The sequence below is a fragment of the Ammospiza nelsoni genome, chromosome 6, assembly GCF_027579445.1.
Source record: "Ammospiza nelsoni isolate bAmmNel1 chromosome 6, bAmmNel1.pri, whole genome shotgun sequence".
NCBI classification, from domain to species: domain Eukaryota; kingdom Metazoa; phylum Chordata; class Aves; order Passeriformes; family Passerellidae; genus Ammospiza; species Ammospiza nelsoni.
In genome coordinates, this window is record NC_080638.1 from 44,117,817 (window position 1) to 44,144,439 (window position 26,623).

A 26,623-nucleotide genomic window follows, 5' to 3' on the forward strand; every position below is an offset into this window, starting at 1 on the left:
AGGATACACAAGCTACACTCACAAACAAGGAGAAAGATGTTGCTCTCTCTGCAGGCTAAAATACTGAAACAGGCATTATTTTGTACTCAGTCTACCAGTGACATTTTAATTTATGAGCTAAGAATGCAATGATTGCTGGCTGCAAAAATTGATTTGGTGTTCATCTGATTCAACCCATGTCAAGAATTTGAAAGTAATTATGATAGTGGAGCTGATAGGCAGGCAATTACATTTTTGTTCTCTCTTTTCTTTCTTTTTTTTTCCTGAAGTTGTTCTTGTCAGAAGGCCCTACATGCATAAGTATAATCTTTGCTAATGTTATTTTGTAGACTATTAAGGTATAATCTCAGTTAATGTTACACATGCACTAACTGCATTCCTAAATAAAATCTTTTTTAGCCTCTTTGGAAATGTCCCAGGCTAACCAGATTAAGGAATCCATGTTTAGCCAAACAGTCTTTTTCTGCCCATACTTCCTCTGCACTTTCATTAATCTTGGCTATAAGTGTTATTTCCTAAGGCTGTCTTCTGCCGTGCTCTCTGTTCTGTCGTGCGAGGAGGGGAGAGGCTCTCTCCCCACAGCAGGCTGCAATCGGGGCACTGCTGTGGGAAGGAGATGTTGCAGGTTCTTGTTCCTACGCTCCTGATGCAGTGAGAAATTTCCCTGCTTTTATCTATTCAGAAGCATGGATGTCAAGCCTGGATCCTTTCGTGGGGGCTGCACCCTCCAAGGTGTCGTCCAGTGGGTGCTTTGCCGTCGGGCACACACTGAATGGTATGTCTGAAATTGAGGTGCAAGGAAAAAAACATTATTATCCAAAACCGATTCTTTGATAACCTTCTGGTTTTGAGTTTGTTTTTAAAAGGCATCTGGGTTTGTTCAAGCATAGAACAAAAGCTAATCTTTTAAAATCATAACTCACCATAAAACTGAGCTGTTATTTCCTTGTCAGCTGTACTAAATATATTGCTTCTTCACCTAAGCAGCAGTACTTGCAGCAAGGTCTCTTTTATCCTGTTTATACTGTAGTATCTAAATAACAGAATCCTGATCTGATTTGAGGCTGTGGATAATATCATCATTGTTAAAATTCAGGTAATAGCTGTTGTATCTTCACATATAAGTTTTATGCCTTCTGATAGCACGTAATTTAAAGAAATCTTTCTCCTGCAAATTTAAAATCCTGTGTTTGAGTTATGATCAGTATCTCTGTTGGTATTAAAGAGCCACTCAGTTTTCCTCAGAGTCTGAAAGAAGAAGGGGTAGCAGAGAAAAAGAGGAGTAATGTTGAAAGTAGAAGACCAAAGCTGCTGAGCTTCAGTAATACTGCAGGGGAGGGAGAGGCACAGTAGGAGCAGAAAGACTTTGACAGCTTTGGGCTGAAGGTGGAAACAGTGCGTGGGAAATGGAGACTAAAGTCTAGAAAACAAATCATAGCACAGGGAGAGATGTAACTGAAGTCTGTGAAAGGTATCTCTCCCTTCCAAACCTGTCAAATATCCATTTATTTCATTCATTCGCTCCTGATATATTTTTCTCTTTTTGCTGAAGTGGATGAGAAATTATATTTACTTAAATCAATGGCTAGGTATGGAACTGTATAGGAGTTGTGTTTTCATTTATGTCTTTTATATTCACATCCTATACAGGATTTAAAGAAGCTATTCCTGGAGAAAATTCTAGATTATACACTTTCAGGTCAATGATTTCTCTTGCTTTTGCCAAGATTTGCCTACTGGTATTGGTTGATTGACCTGACAAGAGTCAATAGCTTCTCCTCCACGTTTCTGAAATCTGCATTTCACATATAGCCAGATTCTGTGGTTGCTTGGTTCTGTTATAGGATATATTAGTCTGCATTCTTTGACCTTACTAACTTTAAACCAGAGCAGTTTCCTTAAAAGTATTTCATTACTGATCCTCAATGGACAATAGAGTCCACACCAGGGTGAAAAGTCATGCTCATCCAAAATGATACAGGTGTATTGAAGATAAAGGTTATTTTGGGCAAACATATGCCATAGTTTTTCCATTTTTAACTGTCTTTGGGGCTACAAAGTACAGCTGTGTGTGATTTTCTCTGAAGCTCAGGTCTATTCTCATCCTCTAATTTTATTCAGACAGCATTTTGACATTATATTGAAGCCTAATTCACTTTACAACATGCATGATAATAAAGACCATTTACCATCAAAAAGAGATAAGGAAACAAGTTGGAGGAGATTCTACAGTGGGTCCTCACTTGTGGAATGTATAATACATTCCACATTTCTGTTTGTGATACTGAGTCTCCTGTCTGTTACTGATCTGTGTGGCTTGCTCCAGTCCATTTTAAATGATTATGCATTGCAATGCTCTCCTGCCTCCTGACTCAGTGAACCTGTCAGGCATCCCTGGAGCTTATTCAGGTGCCTTCTGTGACCTCAGAAAGGTGTCAGCTTGTTGGACTAGGAATGGCTGAGAAATGCAGCATCCTCTTAAAAGTTTTATTAGTTCTTTGTAGATCACACTCCATATACAGTTCAACAGATGGCATTCTGAAGCATTTGAGGAATCAATAAGTCACTTCAGATATAGGGCCTTTAATTCAAAAATTTCATAAACTGAGGCCAGGACAGAAAAAAATGCATTATTTGGCACTGATTTATATATCTTAACCACATAGAACATTGAAAATTAGTTTGTATGCTAACAAATGACCAGATTTGGTAACTTTTAGACATGAATTTGCATTCAAGATGGCAAACCAAAATTTAGAAATTGTTAGAGGGGGAAAAAAAATCTAAACTATTATTGTGTCACTGTGTAAAGCTGTGTTGTGCCTTTCCTTCTGCATCGCACTCACTTGGCCATCACCTCTCAAAAGCTGATCTATGATGAATAAAAAAGCTGCAGGGTATGCAATGGTTTCCACATGAGAACAGGTTAAATAGGCTGACATTCTTCATGATGAAAGATTGGTAACCAAGTGGTGATAACAGAGGTCTTTAAAATCAAAATGTATCTGAGAAATTGTGACTAGGCAATGACTGCTCACTGTTTCTCTTGGTTGAGGAGTGAAATAAGGCAGAAGCAGACAGAGATCAAACTAGAGAAAATGCTTTTGTACAAAATGTGGAACTGACTGCCATATGATATTATAGAAAAAAAATATAAGTAGATTTAAAAAGCTAATATGTCAGCATGTGGTCGAAAAGCCCATTAAGAACCATGAAATACAAAATCTATACAGCACAGAGTTGCAGGTGTAACCACTTCCTAACTGATGCTTGCCACTCCAACTAGCATATGTGAGAGAAAAGCACTTCTGCAGGTTTCTCTTGTGTTTATCCTTTATCTGTCAGCAATCATAAATGTCTAATGCCAGCGGCGGGAGTCAGGACTTCAGTGGAGTTTGAGCTAGCATGACTGCACTTCTGCTCTGCTTTTACATGTTCTTATAACAGTCACTATAAGTATATATTTGCATTTGAAGCACTTACATCTGTGACTTAGTGTGGACAGATACCAGACATATCTTCAGGCATTTTAAAGAATCTGAAAGAAGCAAAAATTAAATATGAGGCACATAACTAGATAAATCAAGAAGGAGGCAGTGAACTTCCAGCTCCTTATAAAATTCACAATGCAGGGAATCCCTTCTAAATGGGAAGGCCTTTGTCTGTAAATTGCATCAATATTTCATTAATTAAATTCATTTTTCTTTCTGTCTTCCTTTTGTTTTGTATAATTAGGATATAGTCATTTACAGCCCAACCTCTGTTCAGCTGCTATAAAATATTAATTTCCAGTTGCAGCTTGATAATGAAACAGTATCCTGCAGCCCATTCAAACTGTTGCAAGGCAAGGCAAATTACCAAAGGGAAGGGAATAAATTCATTTTTAAAAAAAACAATGAACTTAAATATGCTCAGTACAAAATGGTTTCAGGCAAAGGAAAAGGCTGCCAGCTAAAATGCAATTTATGTAATACATTGGCAAGGAGGTGGGAAGCCAGTGAATAGAACTTAATGAGTTGACAGCTGTCAAGCACTCCATGGTGTCAGATTGTAGCATTTGTTTCGATCAATTGCACATTCTGGGTAAGTGGGAGACTTAGGTAAAAGCGATGTCCTGGGACCACACAGGTAATTTGTTCCACTACCTATGAGGTGCTAAGATTCAAAGCTGCCTGGTAGAGAGGTTACAGAGCTTTACTCTGCACCTGTTGGAAAAGCTGTGTTAGAGCTTGTGAAAGCAAGTTTTGTGGTCTGATGAGTACTGGTGGTGCACCATGGCAGGGATCTTTTTCTGAGGGTCATTTGCCTTTGGTGTTAAGCTCTGCTGCCATTTACTTCTATAGATGTGCACTGCAGGCTTTTCCCACTGATGAGAAGAATTTGCAAGATATTCCTGTCTGCAGGAACTTCCATTTGTAGGAACTGTGCAGTCACCTCCAATATTTTATTTCATTACAAAACATTAAAGAAAGCAGAATGTTTCTTATGTCCCTCCTACCTCAGCCCTGCATAACAGTTTGTTACAGTCCATATGAGAGTTCCATTTTGACAGTGTGAGTCTTTCTGCTCACAAAATATAAAGAACTGGATGCAATCAAGCTAGGCTGCCCAGGGAAGAGGTTGACTCACCATTCCTGGAGGAATTGAAAAGACGTGGCACGTATGGACACGGTTTAGTGATGGAATTGGCAGTGTTAGGTTAATGGTTGGACTCAGTGATTTGAATGTTTTCCAACCCAAACAATTTCAGAATTCTATAATCTTTCTTCAGATGCTTTACATAGGTCTGTCCTCAAGGTACTGTCAGAGCAATTTATAAATATTTGCTTCCAAGAGATACATGTGTATCTTCACTATCTTAAAAATTAAGCCATGGTGTGCTGACATATTACGAGCCCTGTAAAGAGTCATTGCAAATCAGTGGCAGAGGCATCCTGGCACTCAGCTCTTTTGTGTAATTTCACAGTTGTGTAAAATGGGCAGGCAGACTTGGTGAAAATAATGGACCCCTCTCACCTGAGATTTCTGAATCAAAAGAAATCTCACTGACTGCAATCTTTTACTTGCAAATTTCTGACTGAAGTGCGCTAATAACTGTGAGACATTTAGTAACAGCTGCTAGTAATTGGACTTAATTGCAGGATTTCTTAGAAACACTTTTTCCATCCTCAAGCATTTCAGAGGAATACAGTGTCATACTCTGGAGTTCTGACAACTTCACTGCATGTCCCACAGTGCAGAAATGCACGTGCTTTGATTTTGCTTGCTGTTGCCAGTCAAAATCCTGATATGGACAAAACTACGCCAATTATTGTCAGCTGAGTTTGAAACACTCATGGGTGGTGTAACTCTGCTGGCAGAAGGCCTTCAGTCAGCATTGCTGGACCTAAAAGGAGGAGCTCTGCCAGCTTGGGTATGCCCTCCTGTCTGTAATGCCAGTAATCTCTTTAGTGTGAGTCGAGCCTACATCTGAAAATGCAGAGGTACCACCTTTTAAATTCAGTGGCTATTATGTCCTTTTTCTGGTACAAGTGAAGCTACAATAATGACACCATTGAAAAGGGAATTTTAAAGGGAGCCAAATTTGTTTCCTCCCAGGAGAGACCAGAAACATACCATCATCTCAAAGCTGTTGCTTTAGGTGTTACAGCAATGGAAGATGGAGTTTTTTCTTAGAACAAAAGTTCTGATTCTTTCTGCTTTTTTAATTCTTATGAAAAAGCAGAAACTGATGTATCAAGAAACCTAAGCATGCACTTTTGTCTGTCTATTTAGGGTCTGGAATATCTTGAATACGGGGTCTTTTGCTACATTTTGCCTCCATGCTGGTCAAGATGTCCTTTTCTATGTCTTGCTAAGACTAAGGTTAAATCCTCCATGGGCTAAAACTTGGCTGTCCATAGTCTGGAAGACCTGGGTGTTTATTTGTATTACTAAACCCTTTTAATGGACATTGCATTAAAATGGCATCATTTCTTTTGTGATTTCCACTGTTGTCAACACTATAATCAGAATATATGAGAGGAAAAATTTCTCAGAGTTCTACTTTCAACTGGTAAGTGTCTCATTCAAATTCTTTATGCAGAAGCTTCTTCATTTCATAGTGGGCATGAATTTCATGCTATCTTTCAGTACTTGCCAAGAGGTTATTGATGTCAAAAATGCAAAATTGCCACAAAACTGAGTTGAGAAGCAAGTTTACAATAAAAGAATTCTTATGGATTTAGAGCTTCAAATCCTCTCTCCTTCTGATGATGTTCCTTTGGATACTTGTTTCCTAGTATCTCCCAAATTACACCATGGAAATCTGAAAGACACAAGGAAGAACCTTGTAGTACTTGATGCCTTTATAGAGAATTGCAGAGAAAAAGAAAGCCTCTTCACTGTGTGTGGAGTGGGTTTGTTGTTTTCCCTTTAAGCAGGTAGAAGTATAGATGATGTCAGCCAGTTCTTGATGGTGTTTAAAGCCTGAATTCCTTTGTCTAGCTCTGCTCAGTAAGTGCCTTCCAGCTGAGCATCTCTGGGGCCATTAAAGCTAACTTTGTTCCTTTTTCCATTTTACACAAACACAAAAGATTGATTTGTCTTTACCACAGTTAATCAAACTCACTAGAAAACTAAATAAATAAGCAAGGAAAATGGCCTTCTTATCCTTCGCAGGGCAAATGTTCTGATTAGGCAGGGGCTGCTGAGAAACCCAGCAGTGATAAGTGTTTGTCAGGCTTGCTAAGCATGGGAGTCTGCCTTACCCAACAGCAAAATTTTCTTGCATAACAACCATTTGCAGCTTGGACCACTTCATGTGCCATTTAAGTGAAGTTCACTTCAGATTTAATGCTCAGGAGCCATTTGTCATGCTCCACACCTCATGAGGCTGAAGTTTACCTGGTTTCATCAGTATTTGATGGACCAAGTATGTTTTTTAAGCTGATGGGTATATGTTTGATGGGAGTAGATCTCTTTCCTTGATAAAGTTATAATTAGACCAATTTCTGGCTCTAACTTTCCTAAGTTTTCCCCCATGATCCCTGGTGGTAGTGGTAATGATTTCATTTCTCTGTTTACTCTTTTGTTACATGTTTTTTGCTAAAATGTGGTGTTAAGTCAGTTCCCTGTCCCTCCAGTAAAGGTGTTTGTTTACCCATATTTCAAATGGGAAAAAAATGGCAGTGATAGAAAAGTATGATTTTTAAACATTAGCTATTTAGCAGCTGTATTTCTGAGTGAAATACGAAATATTGTCTAGAACTGTTTAACTTAATTTTATTAATTTTTATTAGATTTCACTGTGATAATGTCGGTATGTTAATAGGATAATGGTAATATATACCTCTTGTTGAGTAAACAGATGTCTCTGTACTAGTGCTGATAATCATTTACATCCTATATTAAGAGAGGAAGGATGGGCTTGTGATTAAGAGGCTGTCAGTGTTCCTGGGAGTTTTACCACAGCCACTTTTGTCTTTATAAACTAATTATTGTTTATAAATTAAAACCATTCATAGCCTTTTTTAGCATGTATGTTGCATATGTGCTTACATATAGGTATTTAGGGGCTATTTTCCTTTGTTAAATGTTGTACTCTCTAACGCTATTCAGGGAGCATTTCTAGGTGCTGGTTGATACCTAATGGGCCAGGATTTATTCTGCAATTATTTCTTCTACTTTATGTTTATTCTGCATTTAAATGTGTGGGAACTGCCTTCCCCTTGTGAGCTAATGTGTGAATCCTGTGAGTAACAGTATTTAAATGCCATTTTCTAAGTGTGGGTTAATGTTTGGAGAGCAGGAGGAATATTTGTCTGGCAAGAATAGTCTAGCGCATTAATGTGAATATTCAAAGATAGTTGTTTATCTTACTGCACTCAGAGGTACTTATAATAATTGCAGAAGTTGTTTTAAGGCACATTTATTCGGAGTCTTTACGTTTATTGTTACTTTATGAATAACATTCCCTGTCACATTAGATTTTAAGTGCCACGGTTTGGACCTGTACTAGGGTATTTTCTCCTTTATGAATTTTACAGCCGTGTCGGCCAGCTGTTTGTGGTCAATGTAATAATGAGTAAGAGAAATTAAGAGAGACACAGGGGAGGAGATAAAGAACTCCCCAGTTAAAAAGAAAAAAATATGATGGGCAATTACTGTGCAGGGGTCTGGGGCTGGCTTGCCCACCCCTTCCCGCTGGACGCCGGCAGGATCGCTGGGGCTGGTGCTGCTGGTGCAGCCGGGGCACAGCGCCTGCCCCTCCGCCAGCCCCCGCTGGCCTGCTGTACCCCGGGGACCAGGCTGCACTGCCAGCAGGGCTCAGCGTGTCAACAGGCTCCTCTGTTCTCCTGAGAACGATGTCTGCTGGGAGAAGATCCCCCGTATCTTTAATTTCTCGTTAAACCTCATTTGCAAGAGATTATGAGATCCCAGCAGCAGGTGCTGCAGGAAAAGGAGTGCTGCTTTAATAGAAGAAGAACTTGTATAATTTTATTAAGTGATCACATAAGTAGAAATGCCAGTTAAATTGCACATGTCACTACCTCTTTTCTATACAGTAACTGTACTTTACAGGTTTGTTTCTTTTGAATCATGTGTTAGGGGGGAGTGCAACACCGTGTGCAGATTTTGAGGCTTAAGAGATTGTCATTAAAGCTACTGTGCTGTGCTTAGTTATTTATTTCTTGCTCAGAGTGATCCAATCAATAACAGAACAAAATCAAATACAACTCCCTCCCCTCTGAGGAAAAAGACAAGCTAAATAAAGATGTCCAGGAGAAAATGCCAGCAAACGACATATTGATTTCCAGCAAAGGAGCAAAGTGTAAATGAAAAATATTCTTCTGACACAGTTATTAAGTGCCAGCTAGCACGCAAAGAAAAACCCATTTACTCTTACTAGAGGCTGAGTCTTCAAAGGGCAGCTGATTCATCTCCCATCATTTGAGTCTCTAACTTTCTGAAACATAGGCTTCCCTTTACTAAAGGTAAAGGAGTTTTCTGTACTTAGGCTTTGCTTTGAGGATGTAAAATGTTTACTAAAGTTATGATGGTATGTCAAGCAAGCAGAGAATCTGTTTTCTCTCCATTTTCTGGCAATATAAACAGAAGCACGAGGAAAGGGGACAATTTTGCTGACGTCAGATAGCAAATTTATGACAATATCAGGAAAATAAAATCAAGTAGCATGTGGGCTCTGATTCAATGTCCTTGGCAATTTGGCCTGGGGCAATTTAAAAAGTAACTGCGTCCCAGTGATCTGCCCTGCCCTTTTGCTGGTGGAGTATGTAACATTTTATTTTTCAGCAAGTGCAGTTCATAGCCCACCATAATGATAAAATTATTTCTGTGGCCATTTAACATAATATATTACAATGTGTACCTAAGGCACTAGAGCCCACACCAGCAGTATGCTGAATTCTGTCAATAGTCTGGCTTTTTCCTACATACGTATAAGAATCTTTATTCAGCTTTTGCTTCCTGTGTCCTGCTTTAAGCAGATGCTGAAAAGAGCAGGAAGTTGAAGTTTATGCTGCTCTGTGTGTTCAGATGATTGTTGGTTCTTCTCAGTGGGATAATGGCACAGGGTAGAACACACTGTGTCTATTTTCAGACCATTGCCTAAAAGAAACGTCTTTCACTTGAAGACTTTTGGACAAGAATTGGGAAACACCATTGTGTAGATTAATGTAATATTCAAAAAGTCACATTCATGAGCAGTGTTTGAATTTCAGCAAATTGTTCTTCAGCAACTCTCATGGACTTTAGAGTGGGAGTTGTTGTGGGGTCAGCTGTAGAGGCTTGATTTTTAGCATTAAGCTTTTTAGTCACTTAAGTTCATGATGGGAATACCTTCTTTACCTTTCTTAGGGAGTTTTCACCTGCACCATCTGCATAACTGTGGTTATATAACACAGGACTGATGGTTTCTGTTTCAAGTAACAGTTTCTTTCAATAAGAAATAAAAATATAATATGGAAGGAGCACAGGCTCCTTCATCAAATTATGAAAAGTATAATCAGTGTCAGTATTCCTCCTGTGTGGTTCTTCCAAGAGTCTCTGTCTTCAGTGTATACACACACAACTTTCATCTTAAAGGTACTTGTTTGGAAGAAGGAAAATTCACATGGAAAGGAGAAATTGGTTGATAAGAGGGGAGAAACAGCTTTGGTGTGAGAGAAGACACTATCTTTTGTATTAAAACCAATAAATGGTATTTTACAGCCCAGTTTAAAGCTCTTGCAAATCTTGAAGGTTACATTGAATAGTCTGGAAAAGGCTTGCCAGTTGATGCTTTCCTAGTTCAAGTCAAAAAAGAGCCTGTTCTGTTAGGAAAGGAAAGAAATAGAAAAGCAAGCGGCTCTGTGGGCCTATGTAATCAATAAACAGCCAATCTAGATTCATGGAAATGAAATTTTATTTATTTATTTAGCTCCTAAATAATATGTAATTTCTTCAGGCCAAGAAATAAATTGAAAGGATTTAGGAGGATTTGCTTATCAGCAGAACACCATGAAGAATTACATTCCTTATGCTTTTGGGAAGGTACATTGAAGTTGGGTTAAGCTGCTGTGGTTCAATACTTCTCTTTCCCCTGTCAGGGTGCCTTGAACAACAGATGAATTAATCCTCCCCACTTTCCTTTCTCCCCTCTTTGCCCTCCCTTCTCTTTCTCTCTCTAGTCACACTGCCTCACAACATCATCACCCTTCCCACTGCCAACAGACAGAGACAAAAGGCAGAAACATGATTTTTTCCCTGTTGACTTTCCACAGCTCAGGCACAGAACAAAGTCTCTGAAATTTGGCATCAAACTTGGTCCAGAAGAGTCAGACTTACAGTCTTAATGAACTATTGATTTTAGTGAGACACGCTTTTGGCTTTCAAAGTAATAATTCAAGCTTTCAAAGCTCTTTTTAATCATGACTGCTCATGAATCTAGATTGACATACAGTTGGGAAGATTATTTTTTGCTTTCTCTTACTTAACTGCCTAGTTCCTTAATCTGTTGTCTGCCATAGTAGTGGACAAATGGCTGATTTTGTGGAGGTGTTGCTCTCTCATGATCCCAACCTAATGCTATAATTTGACAGCAAATCAGGTTTTATATCCAGCCAGGAACATGCAGCCAGGAGATGCACTTCTGCTGGGCTGCTGTTGAAGGGTACATGCCTGCTGGATACCCACCAGCCTCTTGGTAGGTAACACACCAGCCCCAGTGACAGGACCCAAGGGAATGGCCTCAAGTTGTGTCAGGGGAGGTTTAGGTTGGCTATCAGGAAGAGTTCTTTACCCAGAGGGCGGCTGGGCACTGGAAAAGGCTCCCCAGGGAAAGTGGTCACAGCCTGAAGCCTGACAGAGTTCAAGAAACATTTGGACAAAGGGCACGGGGTGTTATCCTTGGGGCTGTCCTGTGCAGGACCAGGAGTTGGACTTTGATGATCCTGGGGAGTCCCTTCCAACTCAGAATATTCTGTGATTCTGGCTCTGAGCACAGCAAACTGAAAGGCTGTGCTGGATAGCTTTGCTGCCTGCTTTGCAATGACAGAGAAATGTGTAATATGTTTATATTACATAGTGACAGAGAAGATGCAAATATGGACTTGATTTAGAGTGATTAGATTGGACTGAAGATAGATGGAGCAAGCTCTTGCCTATTAGAGCATGTACACTAATGGTATTCATTACCATTAGGATGGCTTAGGTAACTGCTTGACCTCAGTGCTAATGGTTTCTGGTATTTCTTGGACACTTCTCCATAGTTGATAAAGATCACTACTGAGATTTTGCTTAGTTAAAATAACACCTTTTTTTCTTTTAATTTTATCCTTTTTTGAAGCACTCTAAATAGTTCATCGTTCTTCCTGATGTCCTTTGTGACACCTGTAAAAATTTATCATACCTTAAGTCCTTGTTAAATCAAGTTCTGATGCTTAGTTTTACTAAACCTCTCATTCATACATCTGTCAAGTTCTTTTCTCTTTTCAGTGGCTCTTCTCTGAATTGACTAAAATTACTCCAATAATCTTTTGGCATTGATTTGTCCAAAACTAAAAGTAGTGAGCCATTATCTCTTGCTGCAAGTTGTTGCAGTCTGGTTGAAATCAATGCCAATTTAAACAAACAGAAGATTTGGTCCTCTTGGTTTTTTATTTACCTCAAATTAGCTATATGAGGAAAAATTATTAGTTTAATGTTCTCTGATGCATTGCTTCTGCAGAGGCAGACAGAACCTCAGCATTAGTGTGTGGGGGTGCAAAGGGCTTGCACATATTTGTGGCTGTGTCTGTCCCATGATAAGAAAATGCGTGTTTTTCTATCCAGTAATGAGATTTATATGCTTTAGCAAAAGACAGGAAACCCAGGACTCCCCTAAAAAGTTTATACAGTCCCAGATTGCAGCTTCTTTTGTAATGCTTCATTATGATTTTTGCAACATTTCTAATTTTTTCCCATTTGTATGCAGATTATTGCTATCTGTATGTAGTAATTTGAGTTTGTCCAGACTGAGTCTCTCAGGTCTGCTATACTGTAGTGACCTCCAGGGTATTTTGCAAATAAAGATTAATTAAAAAGTGAGAAACAAATGTAACGTGTAGAAAGGACAGATGAAGGATTCTCATTTAATTGAATAGTGTGAACAGAATACGAAAAGTTCTTTAAAAAGCCCAGTTACTAAAGTACAGAAGGTGGAGGTATTCAAACTAGAAATGGCTCCTAATGAGACAGACACTTCATCTGCTATCTTTTTTTCACATGACAGCAAATGCCTTGAGCCTATTCTTTGCCAAGAAACTACTTGATTTCTAGAAGACTGGACAGCATCACTAACTTTTTGCTATTCTAAAGGAAGCATTTATACTCTATGATTTTAGGTATAGAGGAAAATATGTAGTCCATAGACCACAATAAATTTGAGATCTATAGAAAATACAGCAGTATAGAAGCAATGGAGGAGGTCAAGTGCTTGTATTTAGGAAAAAGTTTGTTGACTTTCATCTCTGTATATTTTAGGTGTGAAAGGCAAATGCAGTGCCCAGGTTAATACAACTGTATTTCTCCACTCTTGGGAAAATATTTGTGCCTAGCATTTTGTGATGGTCATATTTCAAGTACTGTAAATTGTGGTTCCTCGGTGGCAAATAGATTTACACTTCTCTCACAACAAAGCCTTAAGTGTTGCCTTTCAAATAATGGTGTTGAATTGGAAGTAACATGTATAGTGTGCAGAAGAATTTCAAGAAAAAGGCAAGTAGGAAAATTGAATCCTACTTTATCAAGTCAAGCAACTGCCAAATGTGTAATTCTGCAGGAATTTGTCTAAGGGTTGAATTTATGGGTCCTTGTCTTTTCTCTCCCTCTGGAAGGGAGAACTCCATCATTCCTGGGTGTGTTTTTATAATTTCATAAAGCTGTTCTGTGACAGAGCTTATTTTATCCAGCATTCTTAATATTTCTTATATAGTGGTGTACCCAAACAGCAAGGTGTCAAAAAAACTTTGCAATTGGGAAAAGGAAGATTCACCACCTGCCATTTTGTGTAGAACAAAGGAGCAAGGGTTAGGGATCTGATACATAAATTAGGGCTTTGGGGAATTTAAACATTGGACAGGAATGGAGTGATCTTGAGCAGGTCTTGCCACACCATGCCAAATTTCCTTGCACTACATATCCCACACCAGTACATACAGTGTAATGAACAAAGATTATAGAACTATCACCATGTCAAGATTGAAGAGGCCCTTAGAGTGAATAATTAGGAGGAGGTGATTACAGAACTAATAATTCATGGAAAGGAATGGGGAGCCAATTCAGTGAAATAGAAAGAATTTGAAGGTAAGTATGCCCATAAATCCTCTGGGGTGGACTCAGAGTTTAGCACTTTCTCCTACCCTGTTTTTATTCCAAAGCAATTTCATTAAACACTAGAGAGAGGGAGAGAAAAAATAATAATATAAATCCCATAAAAAATCTTTCAGAGGAAGGAATAAAAAGGGTTCCTGCCAGAGAGAAATTTTATTGAAAGTTATTATAATACCTATCTTTAGTTTTATGGCCTTTAATACAGGCCAAGTAATTTCAAAGCTGGGATTCTTTAGAAATGAAATACATATTTTAAAATAGTATAGTGTGACTTATTATTTTTAATATAGAATTTAGCTAATATAGGGAAGAGAAAAATATTTTCTCTCTCATGTTCTTTCCAATGAAAACACAAACATCATTTCCATCACAGCATATGGAGAAGTTTCATTACTATCCTTTTGCCTGTACATAAGAATGTTTAGCATTTACTATCCTTAGATCACTGGGCAGACACTAAAGCATGAATCCACTTACTTTCCCTGGGGCCAGTGGGTGAGTATAATGAGAACCATTTCAAAAATGGGGAAAAGTGACCAGAAATGGGGTAGTGCTTTTGCTTACTGCCTCACAGCGAGCTGTTTCTGATGTGAAGAAATTATCTTAGTGGATCGATTTCCAGGGTCTCTGCTCAGTAGCCTCTCCTGTCTTGTGGAACCAGCAAGTTTAATAAACATCCATTGAAAATTCCCAGCTCCAGGAGGGTCTTGAAAGGTACAAATTCCTTTACTTCCTACAAGAAGTAATGGCCTTCTGGATGTTTTGTTGACCCTGTTCCTGTGGTCAGGAATCTGCTGTTCTTTCTCATAAATAGCTTTATTCCTTTGGGATGATTCAGATGTTGGTATCTGAGCGGAAGGTGTATGGAAAACCAATATGTGGTGGGACTAGAAAATCAGTTAGTGATGAATTGTGATGGAAAGTACTGAGATTAAAAATACAAGATAGGAAATGGCAAGACAGATTAGTGTACTTATCTTTTCTGTGGTTTCTAGAGATCTTGTTAATGACCTTGACTTAAATCTAACACCACTTCTGGAGGTTTTTTCTTTTTCTAACCCTCATTTTTATACACAAAATCAACAGGATGGGATAAAGAGCAATCACCAAGCAAAAAAAAATTAATATCAGGTGAAATAGTATGTAATAGAGATGGAGAGGAAAGATGGAGATTAATTGATAAAATCGTGTGTGGAACCAGTCATGAAAAAGTGCAAATAGAGGTTGAAGTTGCCAGGGTTGATGAGTACTGCACATCACATATTTGCATTTTGTCTGAGTCTGGCTTACTGTGCCCTTCTCTGTTCAGAACCAACACAAGCTGCAAGAGGATTTTATAGCAGGAAATCTAGTACCCATATCAGAGTGCAGCATAAATGTGTTGCATGTACTGCCTTAAGCTGCTTATGAGATGTGAAATTGAACAGGAAAAGGAACAAGGGCCGGGCTTCATGACTTTCCAGGTTGTGGTACAGGGACTTCCCAAACTAGATATAGGGTAATTAATAGGTCTGGAAGGATGTTTTGACCCTCAGTTTGGCTGATCACTTCCAAAATGCTCTAAACTTTTATTATCTACCAGTGTCCTGTTGCAAGGAGGTGTCCAGTTAAAAAAAAAACAAAAAACCTTCCTGGTTTCATATGATGCCCCCAATATGTAAGAGGAAAAAAATAGTTAGAAAGGAACTCCTTATTCTTTACAAATACTAAATCACATTGTCAGTTCAATTGGATTTGATTCCATGTTAATGTTGCATTAAGCCTTTAGATCTGAGCAAGTAAGGGGGTAATCAAATAGGTATAGCAGCTGATAAGTGACAACAATACATTGTCATCATTTTTGTGTTTATTTCCTACTGGAGCAAATAATCACCGTTTTTCTATGAGAAGTGTAAATTTTCAGATGTTCAGCTAAGACCAAAATCCACATGATCTAAATTTAACCTGGAAATCAAAACCAATTGCCAGGGGTTTAGCACTGTCTGAGCAAGGTCTTCTAGTAGTGATGGGTAGTTTATTCTTAATTCACAGTACTATCCTTAATTTATTCTTTATTCACAGTGCCATCCTTACCCTTAGACAACTACAGTATGAATCTCCAGTTTCTATAATTATATTTCCCCAGCTTAAAAATTTCTAGCAGTATAGCCTTGTTTACTAAATTGTACTAAATTACTTTACATTGCTGCAATTAAAAACTAATATCTTTTTACCCAGGACAGCTGCATTTGACTGTTGGAGGATGTGATTACTGTATTAGTTATAAAGTTTCTGGGGATAAATAATACTTTCTAAAATATATGTGACAGGAGTAGGAGAATTGAAAAAAGTAAATTTCTATTTTATGCAATCCTCCTTTCTTGTACCCTTACTGAGCAGACAAAATTTTAAAGCCAGCTTGTCTTAAGAGAAGTCAGCAGGATTTAACAGAATTCTTCAACTTTCTATGACTGAATGAAGATCTTAAAAAAATGACCTTGACATGTGAGGCAGGAACATATTACCTTCAGTTCCTTTTAATCTTGACTCCCGATGGAAGCAAGATTGTGGAAGTATTTAATGAAAGTATTTAAGCATGAAACTACTGCAAGATAGCATTCCACAAAACATTGCCAAATGTCCATGCTGGGTATGACTGAGTAACGCGTAAAATACTTCATGACTGGCTTTTTCACAGATACTCTATTTTTATAATTTTTACTTGCAACTGACCTCTCCTGTTTTTCTTTCTTGGCTCAATCTAAGCCGCTGAAATCAAGACTGAAGGATCATTAGGTTCAATCTGATCTTTCTGACTGACTTCTTGGTTCTCTTTTTCTCCCCTTAGCTCAATTACAAACAGAGACAGGGAGGGTAAGGAGCTTCTAGCCGGGATCAGAGGTATTTCCTAGTGCTGGGAGCCCATGAGGCTAAAGAAAGGGCAGAGTCCTCAGAACTCTTTTGTGAAGGGAAGAAGGAACATGTTGGAGGCAGCCATAGCAGATATAAAAATGTAAAGGAGACCTTATTTAAAGCTGGAGAGTCTTTAGGGATAAGGGATAAGGATTTGATTGTCTTGTTGAGATGTGAGATTCCCAGCAGTATTCACCTAGAGTACTGAAGTGCAGCTGTCCTGCTCCCGAGTTCAGCAATGCTTCCTGCCTGGTGAGGAGCATTTCAGTTGTTTTGTTTCAGGAGTCATCCCACTGATCCTACTGCTTGGCAGAATAGGCAGCTCTCTGCAAGGAAGAGCTGTTAAGGGAGACAGTTTCACCAGAAACCGTGGTTGAGCCAATGCTGCTGAGCTGGGGTAATTTTGTATTGTGCACAGGAACATTACAACCTGTGTCCAGAGGCTGCCACAGGCTCTCCCTAATGGTCTGCATTACTAATTCAACTAATTGCAGCAATTACAGGCAGGAGATGCTGCTGGGAAGAGACACCAGTACACGTCTCTCTAACATGCTGCAGTACATGCTGCTCATTAATTAGAGCAGTACACACACAGAAAAAAAAAATATAAAAAATGAAAACTGAAAAAAAAAAAAGAAGAAGAAAATATCACCAGCTGGAAATGCAAAGAAATGTGATGAAACCTGTAACGTTTGTGAATGGTTACATTTTGGTTTAACCCTTTCAGAATCACACTTTACATCCAGTCAGCCTAGTTGCATCCACATCCCTGTTCACTTGCTAAGCAAGGAGATGAGGTTGCATGTTGGGCATACCTGACACATGCAGCAGTTCCTCATCACGCAACAAGTGAGCTGCACAGATATTTACTGTGTGGATCAACACCATATTTCCAGCCCAAGAGGTGCATTAACAGAGCAGGAATTATGTCTGCCCCAGAGTGGTGCATCGGGCACAGCAGAGGGCTGCTAGCTGAGCAATGTGCATTGTCTGGGTCTATACTGTGTATTTCCTTTGCAGAAAGCATGTTCAGTCTGAGCATGCCTCACATGGTAGGCCTCTCAGGAAGTGCCTTCTGGCTGGCCCTGCATGATACTGGTATTTGTGGAGGAGCCCAGCCTCCTCCCAGCAGACACATCTACAGCGGCTGCTCAGGGCAGTTTGCCAGCCAAGCAGGCTTTGCAGCCCACTGTACCTCGTCCAACAGCACCAGTGTGATCCCCTTGCTGCCCTAAACAGCCCAGCAGGTGCACAGCACCTGTGCACACCTGAAATACTCAGCAGCACAGGATAGGCACTGTTTCTCCGACAGGAGACTCCAACTCAATGGAGGACACATTTACACCGGCATATATGGAGTGCTTGGTACAACTTGAATATTTTAAAAGTTAGATTTGTGAAACCTTGGATATTTAGCTGCCTCTGTAATAGCTTCTTGACTTGCAAATATCTTACTTTTGTTTTCTTTTGTTCCTTTGCTTCACCTGCCAGACAACAGATGACATCGTTTCATCAGCTGAATGTTCCAGTGATGATGAAGATTTCATTGACTGTGAACCCAGTACAGGTAAGTCAGGTCAGTTGTGTTCTGCTTGCTTTCTGATTTCATTTGCAAAAAACAATGCATACATATATTTTATATGTGTGTGAATGTATACATATATAATTATATATGTATATATGTGTGTGTATATGTGTATATATACACACTCATGTATATATACACTGTATATAAAATAAGAAACTATACAGCCAAGCATCAGATCCCATGGACTTGGCAACAGCAAAACACCAATATGTAGTCACTATTTGCTTTATATAAAGTTGTTCGCATGGAGAGGCAAACTTTCTAAATGTGATTCCAGCTAATAGTTCACATATTTCTAGATGATACTTTACTAACAATGTAAGAAGAAAAAATCAATATGGAGTGTGACAAATAATGAAGATTTATGAAGTGGAGAGGGTGAACCTTTGAAAACAGAAGAGAAAAGTGAAATAAAAATAAGTTATTAGCAATGTTTAATCTTTTTAATTACTCTGAAGATGTATGTTAAGGGATACATTTGTCCATGGGATTTTGAGTACAGTTAACATGGTAATGTGTTTATACTAATTTTGTTTCCTGTGACCCCAAAGAAATTGGGGAGCACCAAAACATAGTTTTAACATAACAAAATTAGTAGTAATTCTTGCCTTGTTATCTGCAGTGATGCTTCAAAATGTATCCATTAAAGAGTCAGAAGGACTGGCCATGTGGAACTGACTCAACTTCTCCCTTTCAGATACATTTTGATAAATTGATGGCTTTTCTTTCTGGTGAGATATTTTATGTGGTATCCAGCAGGCAACTGCAGTCTACTTTATTTCTTACAGGCTTTTTCAAGTCTTCTTTTTTGAGGCTTGCCATGAGTTAAGCATTTCTATAATAGAGAACAGACATCATCGAATTTCTGTGTACATTTAAAAGAAAAAGAGGAATTTTGGTTAGAATTTTTGTCTTTCAAAGTGAAACATATAAATAGTTTGAGAGGGTCCTTTCATTTGGCTTTGTTTTGTTTGTTTTTGCTTTGTTTTATTTGGGATGATGGGTTTTTTTTTTCTTACAAAAAATACCAAGAAAGTATTATAAATGTTCTGTTTCTAATTTCCTGAAGCCATTTGAGTAATACAATAATAACATAAAAATTCACCCAAGGTTAGTGCTATCACTTTTCTTTTCAATTTGTCATGGTGTACCTGCATTTTTAGTAGAACTTGGTCTTGCTGTAACCTGAGATTGGCATTGCATTGTAGCTGGGAACTTCCACCCATACTCTTGACTTCCCTCTGATGACAGTGAAGGCAGTGACACAGGCTGTTGGTAACAGGTAGCTCAGCCTTCTTCCCATCTCTTTCTTCACAGATTTCTATGAAATTTTCTACTCCCCATCTGGAGGAAAATCAGTCAAAATATAACTAGATTGTGAAGTAAAAAAGCAAACAATGGGGGTACTGAGAGTTTAAATAAAAATAGTAATAAAATGCCAGCACAGTGATTGTAATGAAAGTGAGGCATGAGATTAATAGGACCATAGACACAAGGGCAAAGTTATTGCAACTGATATGCAAAGAAATGAAGTCACTTCATTAAAGCTTCACTAACATGTGAAGACTTATTTTTTTGAATTTATATTCTGATTGTCATGTATTTCATTTAAAGGACAGAAGGATGTCTTTATCAGACTCCTCCTATTGTAAATTTTTGTTTAAAAAATCACCATAACTTCAACAGCTAGAATTTGTAAGAGCAATATTTTCAGCTTGTGCTGCCAGTGGAAAAATCAAAGTTTGAGTAGAAATTTGGAAAAACAGCATGTTTAGCATGAAATTTCATAGTGCTGTACAGCAACATTTCCAGACTAAAAATACCTCCTTCCTGACACAGTTAAAAATCTAATGCTACAAACAGGTACAAACTGGATTTGTAAAAATTACTTGCTTTTGAAAATCCTGCTAAGCATTACAGTTGGCAGATAGAAGTGCCTGCAGACATTTGAATATCTGCTGTGCAAAATAATATGATTCTCTGAAAATCTGCTGAAGGTTCTCTCCTAAACTACCAGGCATTCTTGTAAATTTCCCCAGTATCTTTCATTGCACCCTACTCCTCCTGCATAGGAGCATAGACCACATTAGCCACTGAAATCTGATTCTTTTCTAGGGAATTACTGTGACATTGAGAATAAAAGTTAGCTTGATTATATGTAAAAATAAGTCTCCCAGATGGTCTTTGCTGATGAAATCTGCACTTCCAGATTTTGAGTTCTTCTGCTCTCAGAGGTGCTGGTGTACAAAATTGCCAGAAGGAGGAGGAATATGCAGGTCCTTTCTGCATAAACTTCACTCATTCCATCATAATAAGAAGGAAAAGTAGCAGGTTTATGGGGCTTCTCATTTTCTTTGTCTATCTTATTGTCTGCATTCTCAGTGCATAGTGTCTGCCATACAGGCAGTATCAAAGCACTCATTCAGCCCATTCTGCTCTGGAGCACTAAAGCAATCTGAGCCAGCTTATCAAAATCCAGTAGTGCTGGCTTGGCTGAGCAGATGTGTTTGCCTTTACACTTCACCAGCCAAGTCAGAATTCTGGCCACATGCCAAGATCTGGTATTTAAATATGTACATTGTGGAGAGAAAAGATCCAGATAATCTTGCTTGTGTTTTCTAGCGTGTGGCTTCAGATTTTTTTTTAAACTTATTGTTGTTTTTTTTTTAATTGGGCTCATTTGAAATTGCTTCATCCTTTTCTGTTGACAGGTCACTGCCTTCTGCCTTGCCTGATTCCTTTTATAGCAGACTGAAAATTAAATGACCTAACCCAGCACAGTCTTCTTTTTGTTGCTCTGATAATGTGGAGCTTTAAAAGCTCTTGAGTTTCTGCCAAATTTGGCCTTCCATCACCCTCAGTGCCATGGTCTAGTAATGTAAAGGTTACTGAACTCACTGCTGCAGCTGTGAGATATGATACACATCGCTATGAACCTGCTGTGCAATAGCCAAGACAAGAGCAGCAGAAAATATTTCCCTGCAGATCAGAAGTTTTCAGATTTCATATGGGTCAGAATCAAATCCCAGTACCTATGGATATTGCTTTGGTCTTGGTCTGGAATCAGAGGCAGTACGCTATGTAGAGTCCTTTTGAAGCCTTTGTTTTTGGTGTACTCAGAGGCTGAAAATCATGTCCTCTTTGAGACTAAATACCATGTGAGGACCATTTGGCAGGGTCTTACTGCCACTTAACTCTGATTGACAGTTGAATCTAAGACCTGAATCTCATGTGCATACAATCTGTGTCTGAACACTGCGTCTCTTTCAAAAAAGACAGTGTGAAGGTGATTCCCTAACTCTGCTCTCTTCAGGATTCTCCAGGCTGACTTGAAACACTATAGCAGGCTGGCTTAGACTTTGTGGCTCCCTTCCAAAAGTGATTTCTTGTTTTTGAATTTTGGTAGAAAAACTTCATTTAAAAAACAGGAGCTGTCACTGGACTTGTTCTGACTGAGGTAGCTTGCAGACATCACCTGTAGACATGAATGTATACATAAGGAATTATTCTAAGTGACAGCAATGACAGCTGTGGATCCAAAACCCCCCTGTATTTAATGTAATGTAAAAGAAACCAGTTCAGGGACAGAAATTGCCCCCTATTCATCTTATTGCAGACAAGCCTAGATACCCTTAGATCTCTAGATCCACAGAAATTATAAATTATATAAATTATACAGGGGGCAAAAAACGTGTTTATCTGCCCTGAAGAAACATTTGCTTAACAGTCAAGAGAAGATCCTCTTTTATCTCTATGAAAATTCTGCTTGTCGCAGTACACAGCCAAAAATCTTCTTTTTTCTGTGCCAAAGCAGATGCTTTTCTCTGGTATGAGTACAGGACTGTCTTCTGGCCTGCTCCAAGGAGATCTGAGGCTCAAATATTCAAGTTCCTCAAAACTCAAGCCAAGGTTCTGAGTCTGTGCTTCTGAGAACAGCTCTGGGGTGGTTTTTTGGTCACTCATCTGCTTTCAGAGAATGTAAGATTGGTAAGGAAAACATCTTTTCAGACAAGGAATGACTAGGAAGCACTGTGAAGGAAGAGCATTTATCTCTTTTCAGTGAAATGAGGAGCACCCTTACAATCTGATCTTACTGAGACTTCAAAGCCTTGAGGATGATAATTATGCTTTCCTGACAGCTGTTGCTGTCTCCTCACACCATTGCCCTCATTCCTGTTAAGGATGTCCATTAGTGGAGCTCTGGCACCAGGCAGGTTGGATGCTGGTGGCCAGGCAGCTGGTTGGGATCATAGCCCAAGCTGCTCCTTGGACTGCTCAAAACAGTGAGGCTCAAACACTCACCAATTAGCCTGAAGCCCACAATACAGCCTCTTGAAATGGTCTGTAGGGCTTAATCCTTGTTCCCAGGATCGACACATCCTGTGTTTCTTCCCTGGTGCAGTTGCCAGTTTTCCCTTCCTATCAGCCCATCAATTTCCAATGTGATTTTCTTTCCCCAGGGAAATTTAGTCTGTGTTTCCCAAAAGGCTTCATATATGTTAAGGCTGTCCTTGTTTAATCAGACTGGTAAGCCTTTCTGATGGGGGACTGGACACAGCAGTAGATACACCAGAATCTACAGTTCTTTGCATTGGAAGTTTTGTACACTTACACACAGGAGGCACATATCCAACAGATATGCCCTCTGTATCTATAATTTACTGGCCTGTAGCCATCCACCTGCAGCCTGCCTGGGTCAGAGATTGATTTGCGGAAAACAAGCATAATCTGTCTTCCGAAACAGCTGGCACAGTACAAAAACCAATATGTAGGGAGTGAAGAGTCCACTGAAGAAACCAAGAAAAGTGTTGATTTGGCTCTTGTCCTCTATAACTGCATCAACCTTCCTGAAGCACTCAGGGAATTTTCACTGCTCTAACTGGAACACTCCCCACAGTCCAGTGCTCAGTCACCCACGGTCTTTCCCTCTGACAAGCAGGAATGCTTCCCCATTTCTCATGTTGTGAGTAAGAAATGGCCTTTAAAGTTGTGTGCATGCCTCTGAGTACTCAGAGAAATAGACTTCCAATCTCATAAGCTGAATCCCGTATGGACCCAAAGGACAGGGGCTCATCCACAGCACTTCCCAGGGTCTAACAGCATCACTTGTTTGGTGGAATTTCCTAGCTACAATCTTACAGCCAAAACAAAATCAAATGAGTTTTACAATCATGCAGATGACTTACAGGAAGTTTTGTTTTCTTTTTAGTTTTGTGTTTATTTTTTTTTTTTACATTAGGAATACTGAGATTGATTTTCAGCATATTGGTCTTTCTATCTATGTAAGGTCCAAAAGCCCCACCATGAGGATATTTTATCTATATATGCACTATATATATACAGTGTGCATATATATCTACTTGCTAAAGCAATAAATGACCAATATCAGCAGTAGTCCCTATCATCCAATCACATGTTTACACAGAAATTCATGCCTTCATCTAACCCTGGCATCCGCTGGTGTGGACAGATGCATGATATTGTTATTTCTTGGTGAACAAAGCACGTTAATTTCTTTTTTTGTTTGATTTTTTCCTTCTTCCTTTTATTTACTTCTTTGATTTTAATTGATAATTTCATCTACCAATTAGCCTTGGGGTAGGGTGGGGCAGGGAGAACAAAAAAATTATACAGGTATATCAATCGATATATACACACCTCCTCCGTGTATATATCGATAGATATACACATTGTATATATTTGAAGAACATTTTCTGTCGTTTCACCTCATCTTGTGCCGCATGAATTTTTGGTGATTGATGTTTTAGTTTCTTTTATATTTCTTTCCTTTTCGTTTTTTTTTTTTTGGCTCGTAATCGTGCCATACTGCTAATTTTTAATTTTTAAAATCATCGCTGTACTTCTCAATTTATATTTTTGGAGTTCTTCCAACAAAATAATGGTTTCATCATCTCAAGAATGAGATATAGATCTGCAAACCAATAAAGGCAACAAAATCTTTTCTTGCCATCCTCAAGAAATTCACATTTTTTGATATCCCAAGAAAGTTGTGTTTAAAAGAATGAAGAGTATTACCTCTCCTTTATTTTTATTTTCCTACTTTTTTAAACTTCTGCAAAGTCTCTATCCTGCTTTTCCCCTTTTCCCTTTTTTTCAATTGAGTTCAGAGAAAAAAACACCCAGAAGGAAAAAAACCCTCCCCTTTACCCTGCATATTCCCAGGAAAAACTCTTCCAATGTAAAGAGCCCTAGAAACTGCAGATGGCATAAAAAGAATTTTATTGCAATGCAGAGTGTCTGTTGTATCTTTTATTTCTGGGTCAGTGCAAGATCATTTTTCTGGCATGCTGTAGTTTAGCTGATGTAACTAACCATGGCCTTCATTAACTGGTGCATGGGCTGTGATGACACCATCGTATGTTCCATCAGAGCTATGCATTCAGGCTAACCGAGCAAGTCTGTAGTGTATGATTTGGGGGGGATATTATTTTGATTTTATTTTTTATTTATATTATAATTTATTCTTTTTGGAAGAGTTATGCCAGTACCCTTGGCTGCTTCTTGCAGCCTCGGAGTTATAGATCTACTTTTTTTAATGGGGTTTCTTTGCTTTTGTTTTATTTCTCAGTAGTGATTTTGCGTCTTGTTTGTGTCCATCTGTCTTGTCACTGTGTCTTGGAGTCCATTGGTCCAGTGTTGTTATGTGATTCTGTTCTCTGTTTGTAAGCTGGTGTTTAGCTCCTCGGCGCTCTGTCATCCCTCATCCCCTTCCCTTCCCCTCTTCCCTTCCTCACCTACCCGAGGGAGGTCCACAAAGAGGCACCAAGCTTTGAATGATGTTCTGAGTGTCTCCCCGAGGCTTCAGGATGGATGTTTCAAGATGTCTGCAGAGCTTCATAAGACCAAGTTTGCAGCTGTTCTGTTCTCAATAGCTTTCAAACTCTGTTATCATTTCACTCCTAGAAGTGGTTTGCTGGCATAATGCTAAAGTGATTTCTTATACAGCTTCTTAAGGGATTTGTGCCTACATGCTGATGTGTTAGAGTAAGAATTCCTGCTATCTGTGCTTTAGGCACCAGACAATGGGATGTACCAAGGACTTTTTATAAAAGGCAGTCTTGGAAAAGGAATATCACTGTACACGTGCAGATGAAAGGATACCTTTGTGAGTGTATTTTTAAAATCCACAGTTCATAATTTGTTTGTAGTTAGCAGACAAAAGTCTAGGATGTATCTAGGATTTGTAAGAGTAGTGTGTCTTCACTCTGCGGGGCCAGTCTTCTGTCTGTCAGTGTGTGATCTCTGCCTCTTACTGATGCTGGTGAAAACTGGCTTGCTGATGTTTACTTGTATAACTTGAACACAATTCTGGAATCGCATCTGGGGTGTCTTCTGCCATATGCATCATAAATGTGCAATAATGCGTAAAGCAGAGGAAAAAAAGCTGAATTTTCAAAGCATCTGCCTAGACTAGAAATACTGTTTAGAAAAAAATATAGTTTGGCTTGTCCAGTGGTTCATTTCCTGGTGCCTTAATTCAGTTCTTTGTGAATGTACTAGCCACATTAATGGCACAGGAAACTTCAGTGCATTAGGATACATCAGCTGGCATCAGTGGATCAGCTCAGTTAGTGGAGGAAAAGGCAGACAGTTTTTGTGCAGATAATGTTCACATCATCACAAAAAGCATACTTACACATATTTTTAGCCTAGCTAAAATTCCAGGTTTTTTGTAGGAATTAGTTTGTTCTGAAGAGAAGACATTGAAATATGTGAACTTTTCTCACAGGACCATGATATAATATCTTTTTAGGCTAAGAGCTACTGGAAGAGGGAAGTGATGGGATATGTTGAGGTTTCCAACATGGAATTATTTAGTTAGTTCATTTAACTTACCCAAGGTATGTTTCCTGTACTTACAGAGAGATAAAAATATCACTTTTCTTTCACCAGTGGGAACCAATGATTGATGTTCAGTTTAGTTTTCTTAATTCTTATGTAATCTGAGAAAAATTATTGAATGTAATTATTACAACAGAAAATGAATCAATTTTAAAGCTGGCTTAGTTTAGATTTTAAATCTCACATGTTTTTCATAACCAGCAATTCCTGCTGAATCTAAAACTTTTTCTTGGCATTTCCTTAAGTAAAGCAACTGCTTATAAAATTATTTTGTAATCAACAAGCTTGTAGTTTTGTGTAATACTGCCCTCTGGCAGAGAGACCAGGACAGTCATGTTACGATGCAAACAGCAAAAGAAACCAATTTTGTAGAACAAGTGGCAGGTTACTGGAGCAGAACAATTGGAGTTTAAGCCCCCTGCATCATGA

At 38.7% G+C, this 26,623-nt stretch overlaps 1 protein-coding gene across 2 annotated transcripts in view; it reads left to right on the plus strand.

Annotated features, from left to right (window-relative positions):
• The window catches only part of NRXN3 (neurexin 3), a 703,958-nt gene that overhangs the window by 647,608 nt on the left and 29,727 nt on the right, over positions 1–26,623 (plus strand). For both annotated transcript variants that reach the window (XM_059474030.1, XM_059474031.1), the window contains one exon: positions 18,235–18,310. In XM_059474030.1, the coding sequence (XP_059330013.1) occupies positions 18,235–18,310 (76 nt within the window). The remainder of the gene's footprint in view (positions 1–18,234; positions 18,311–26,623) is intronic.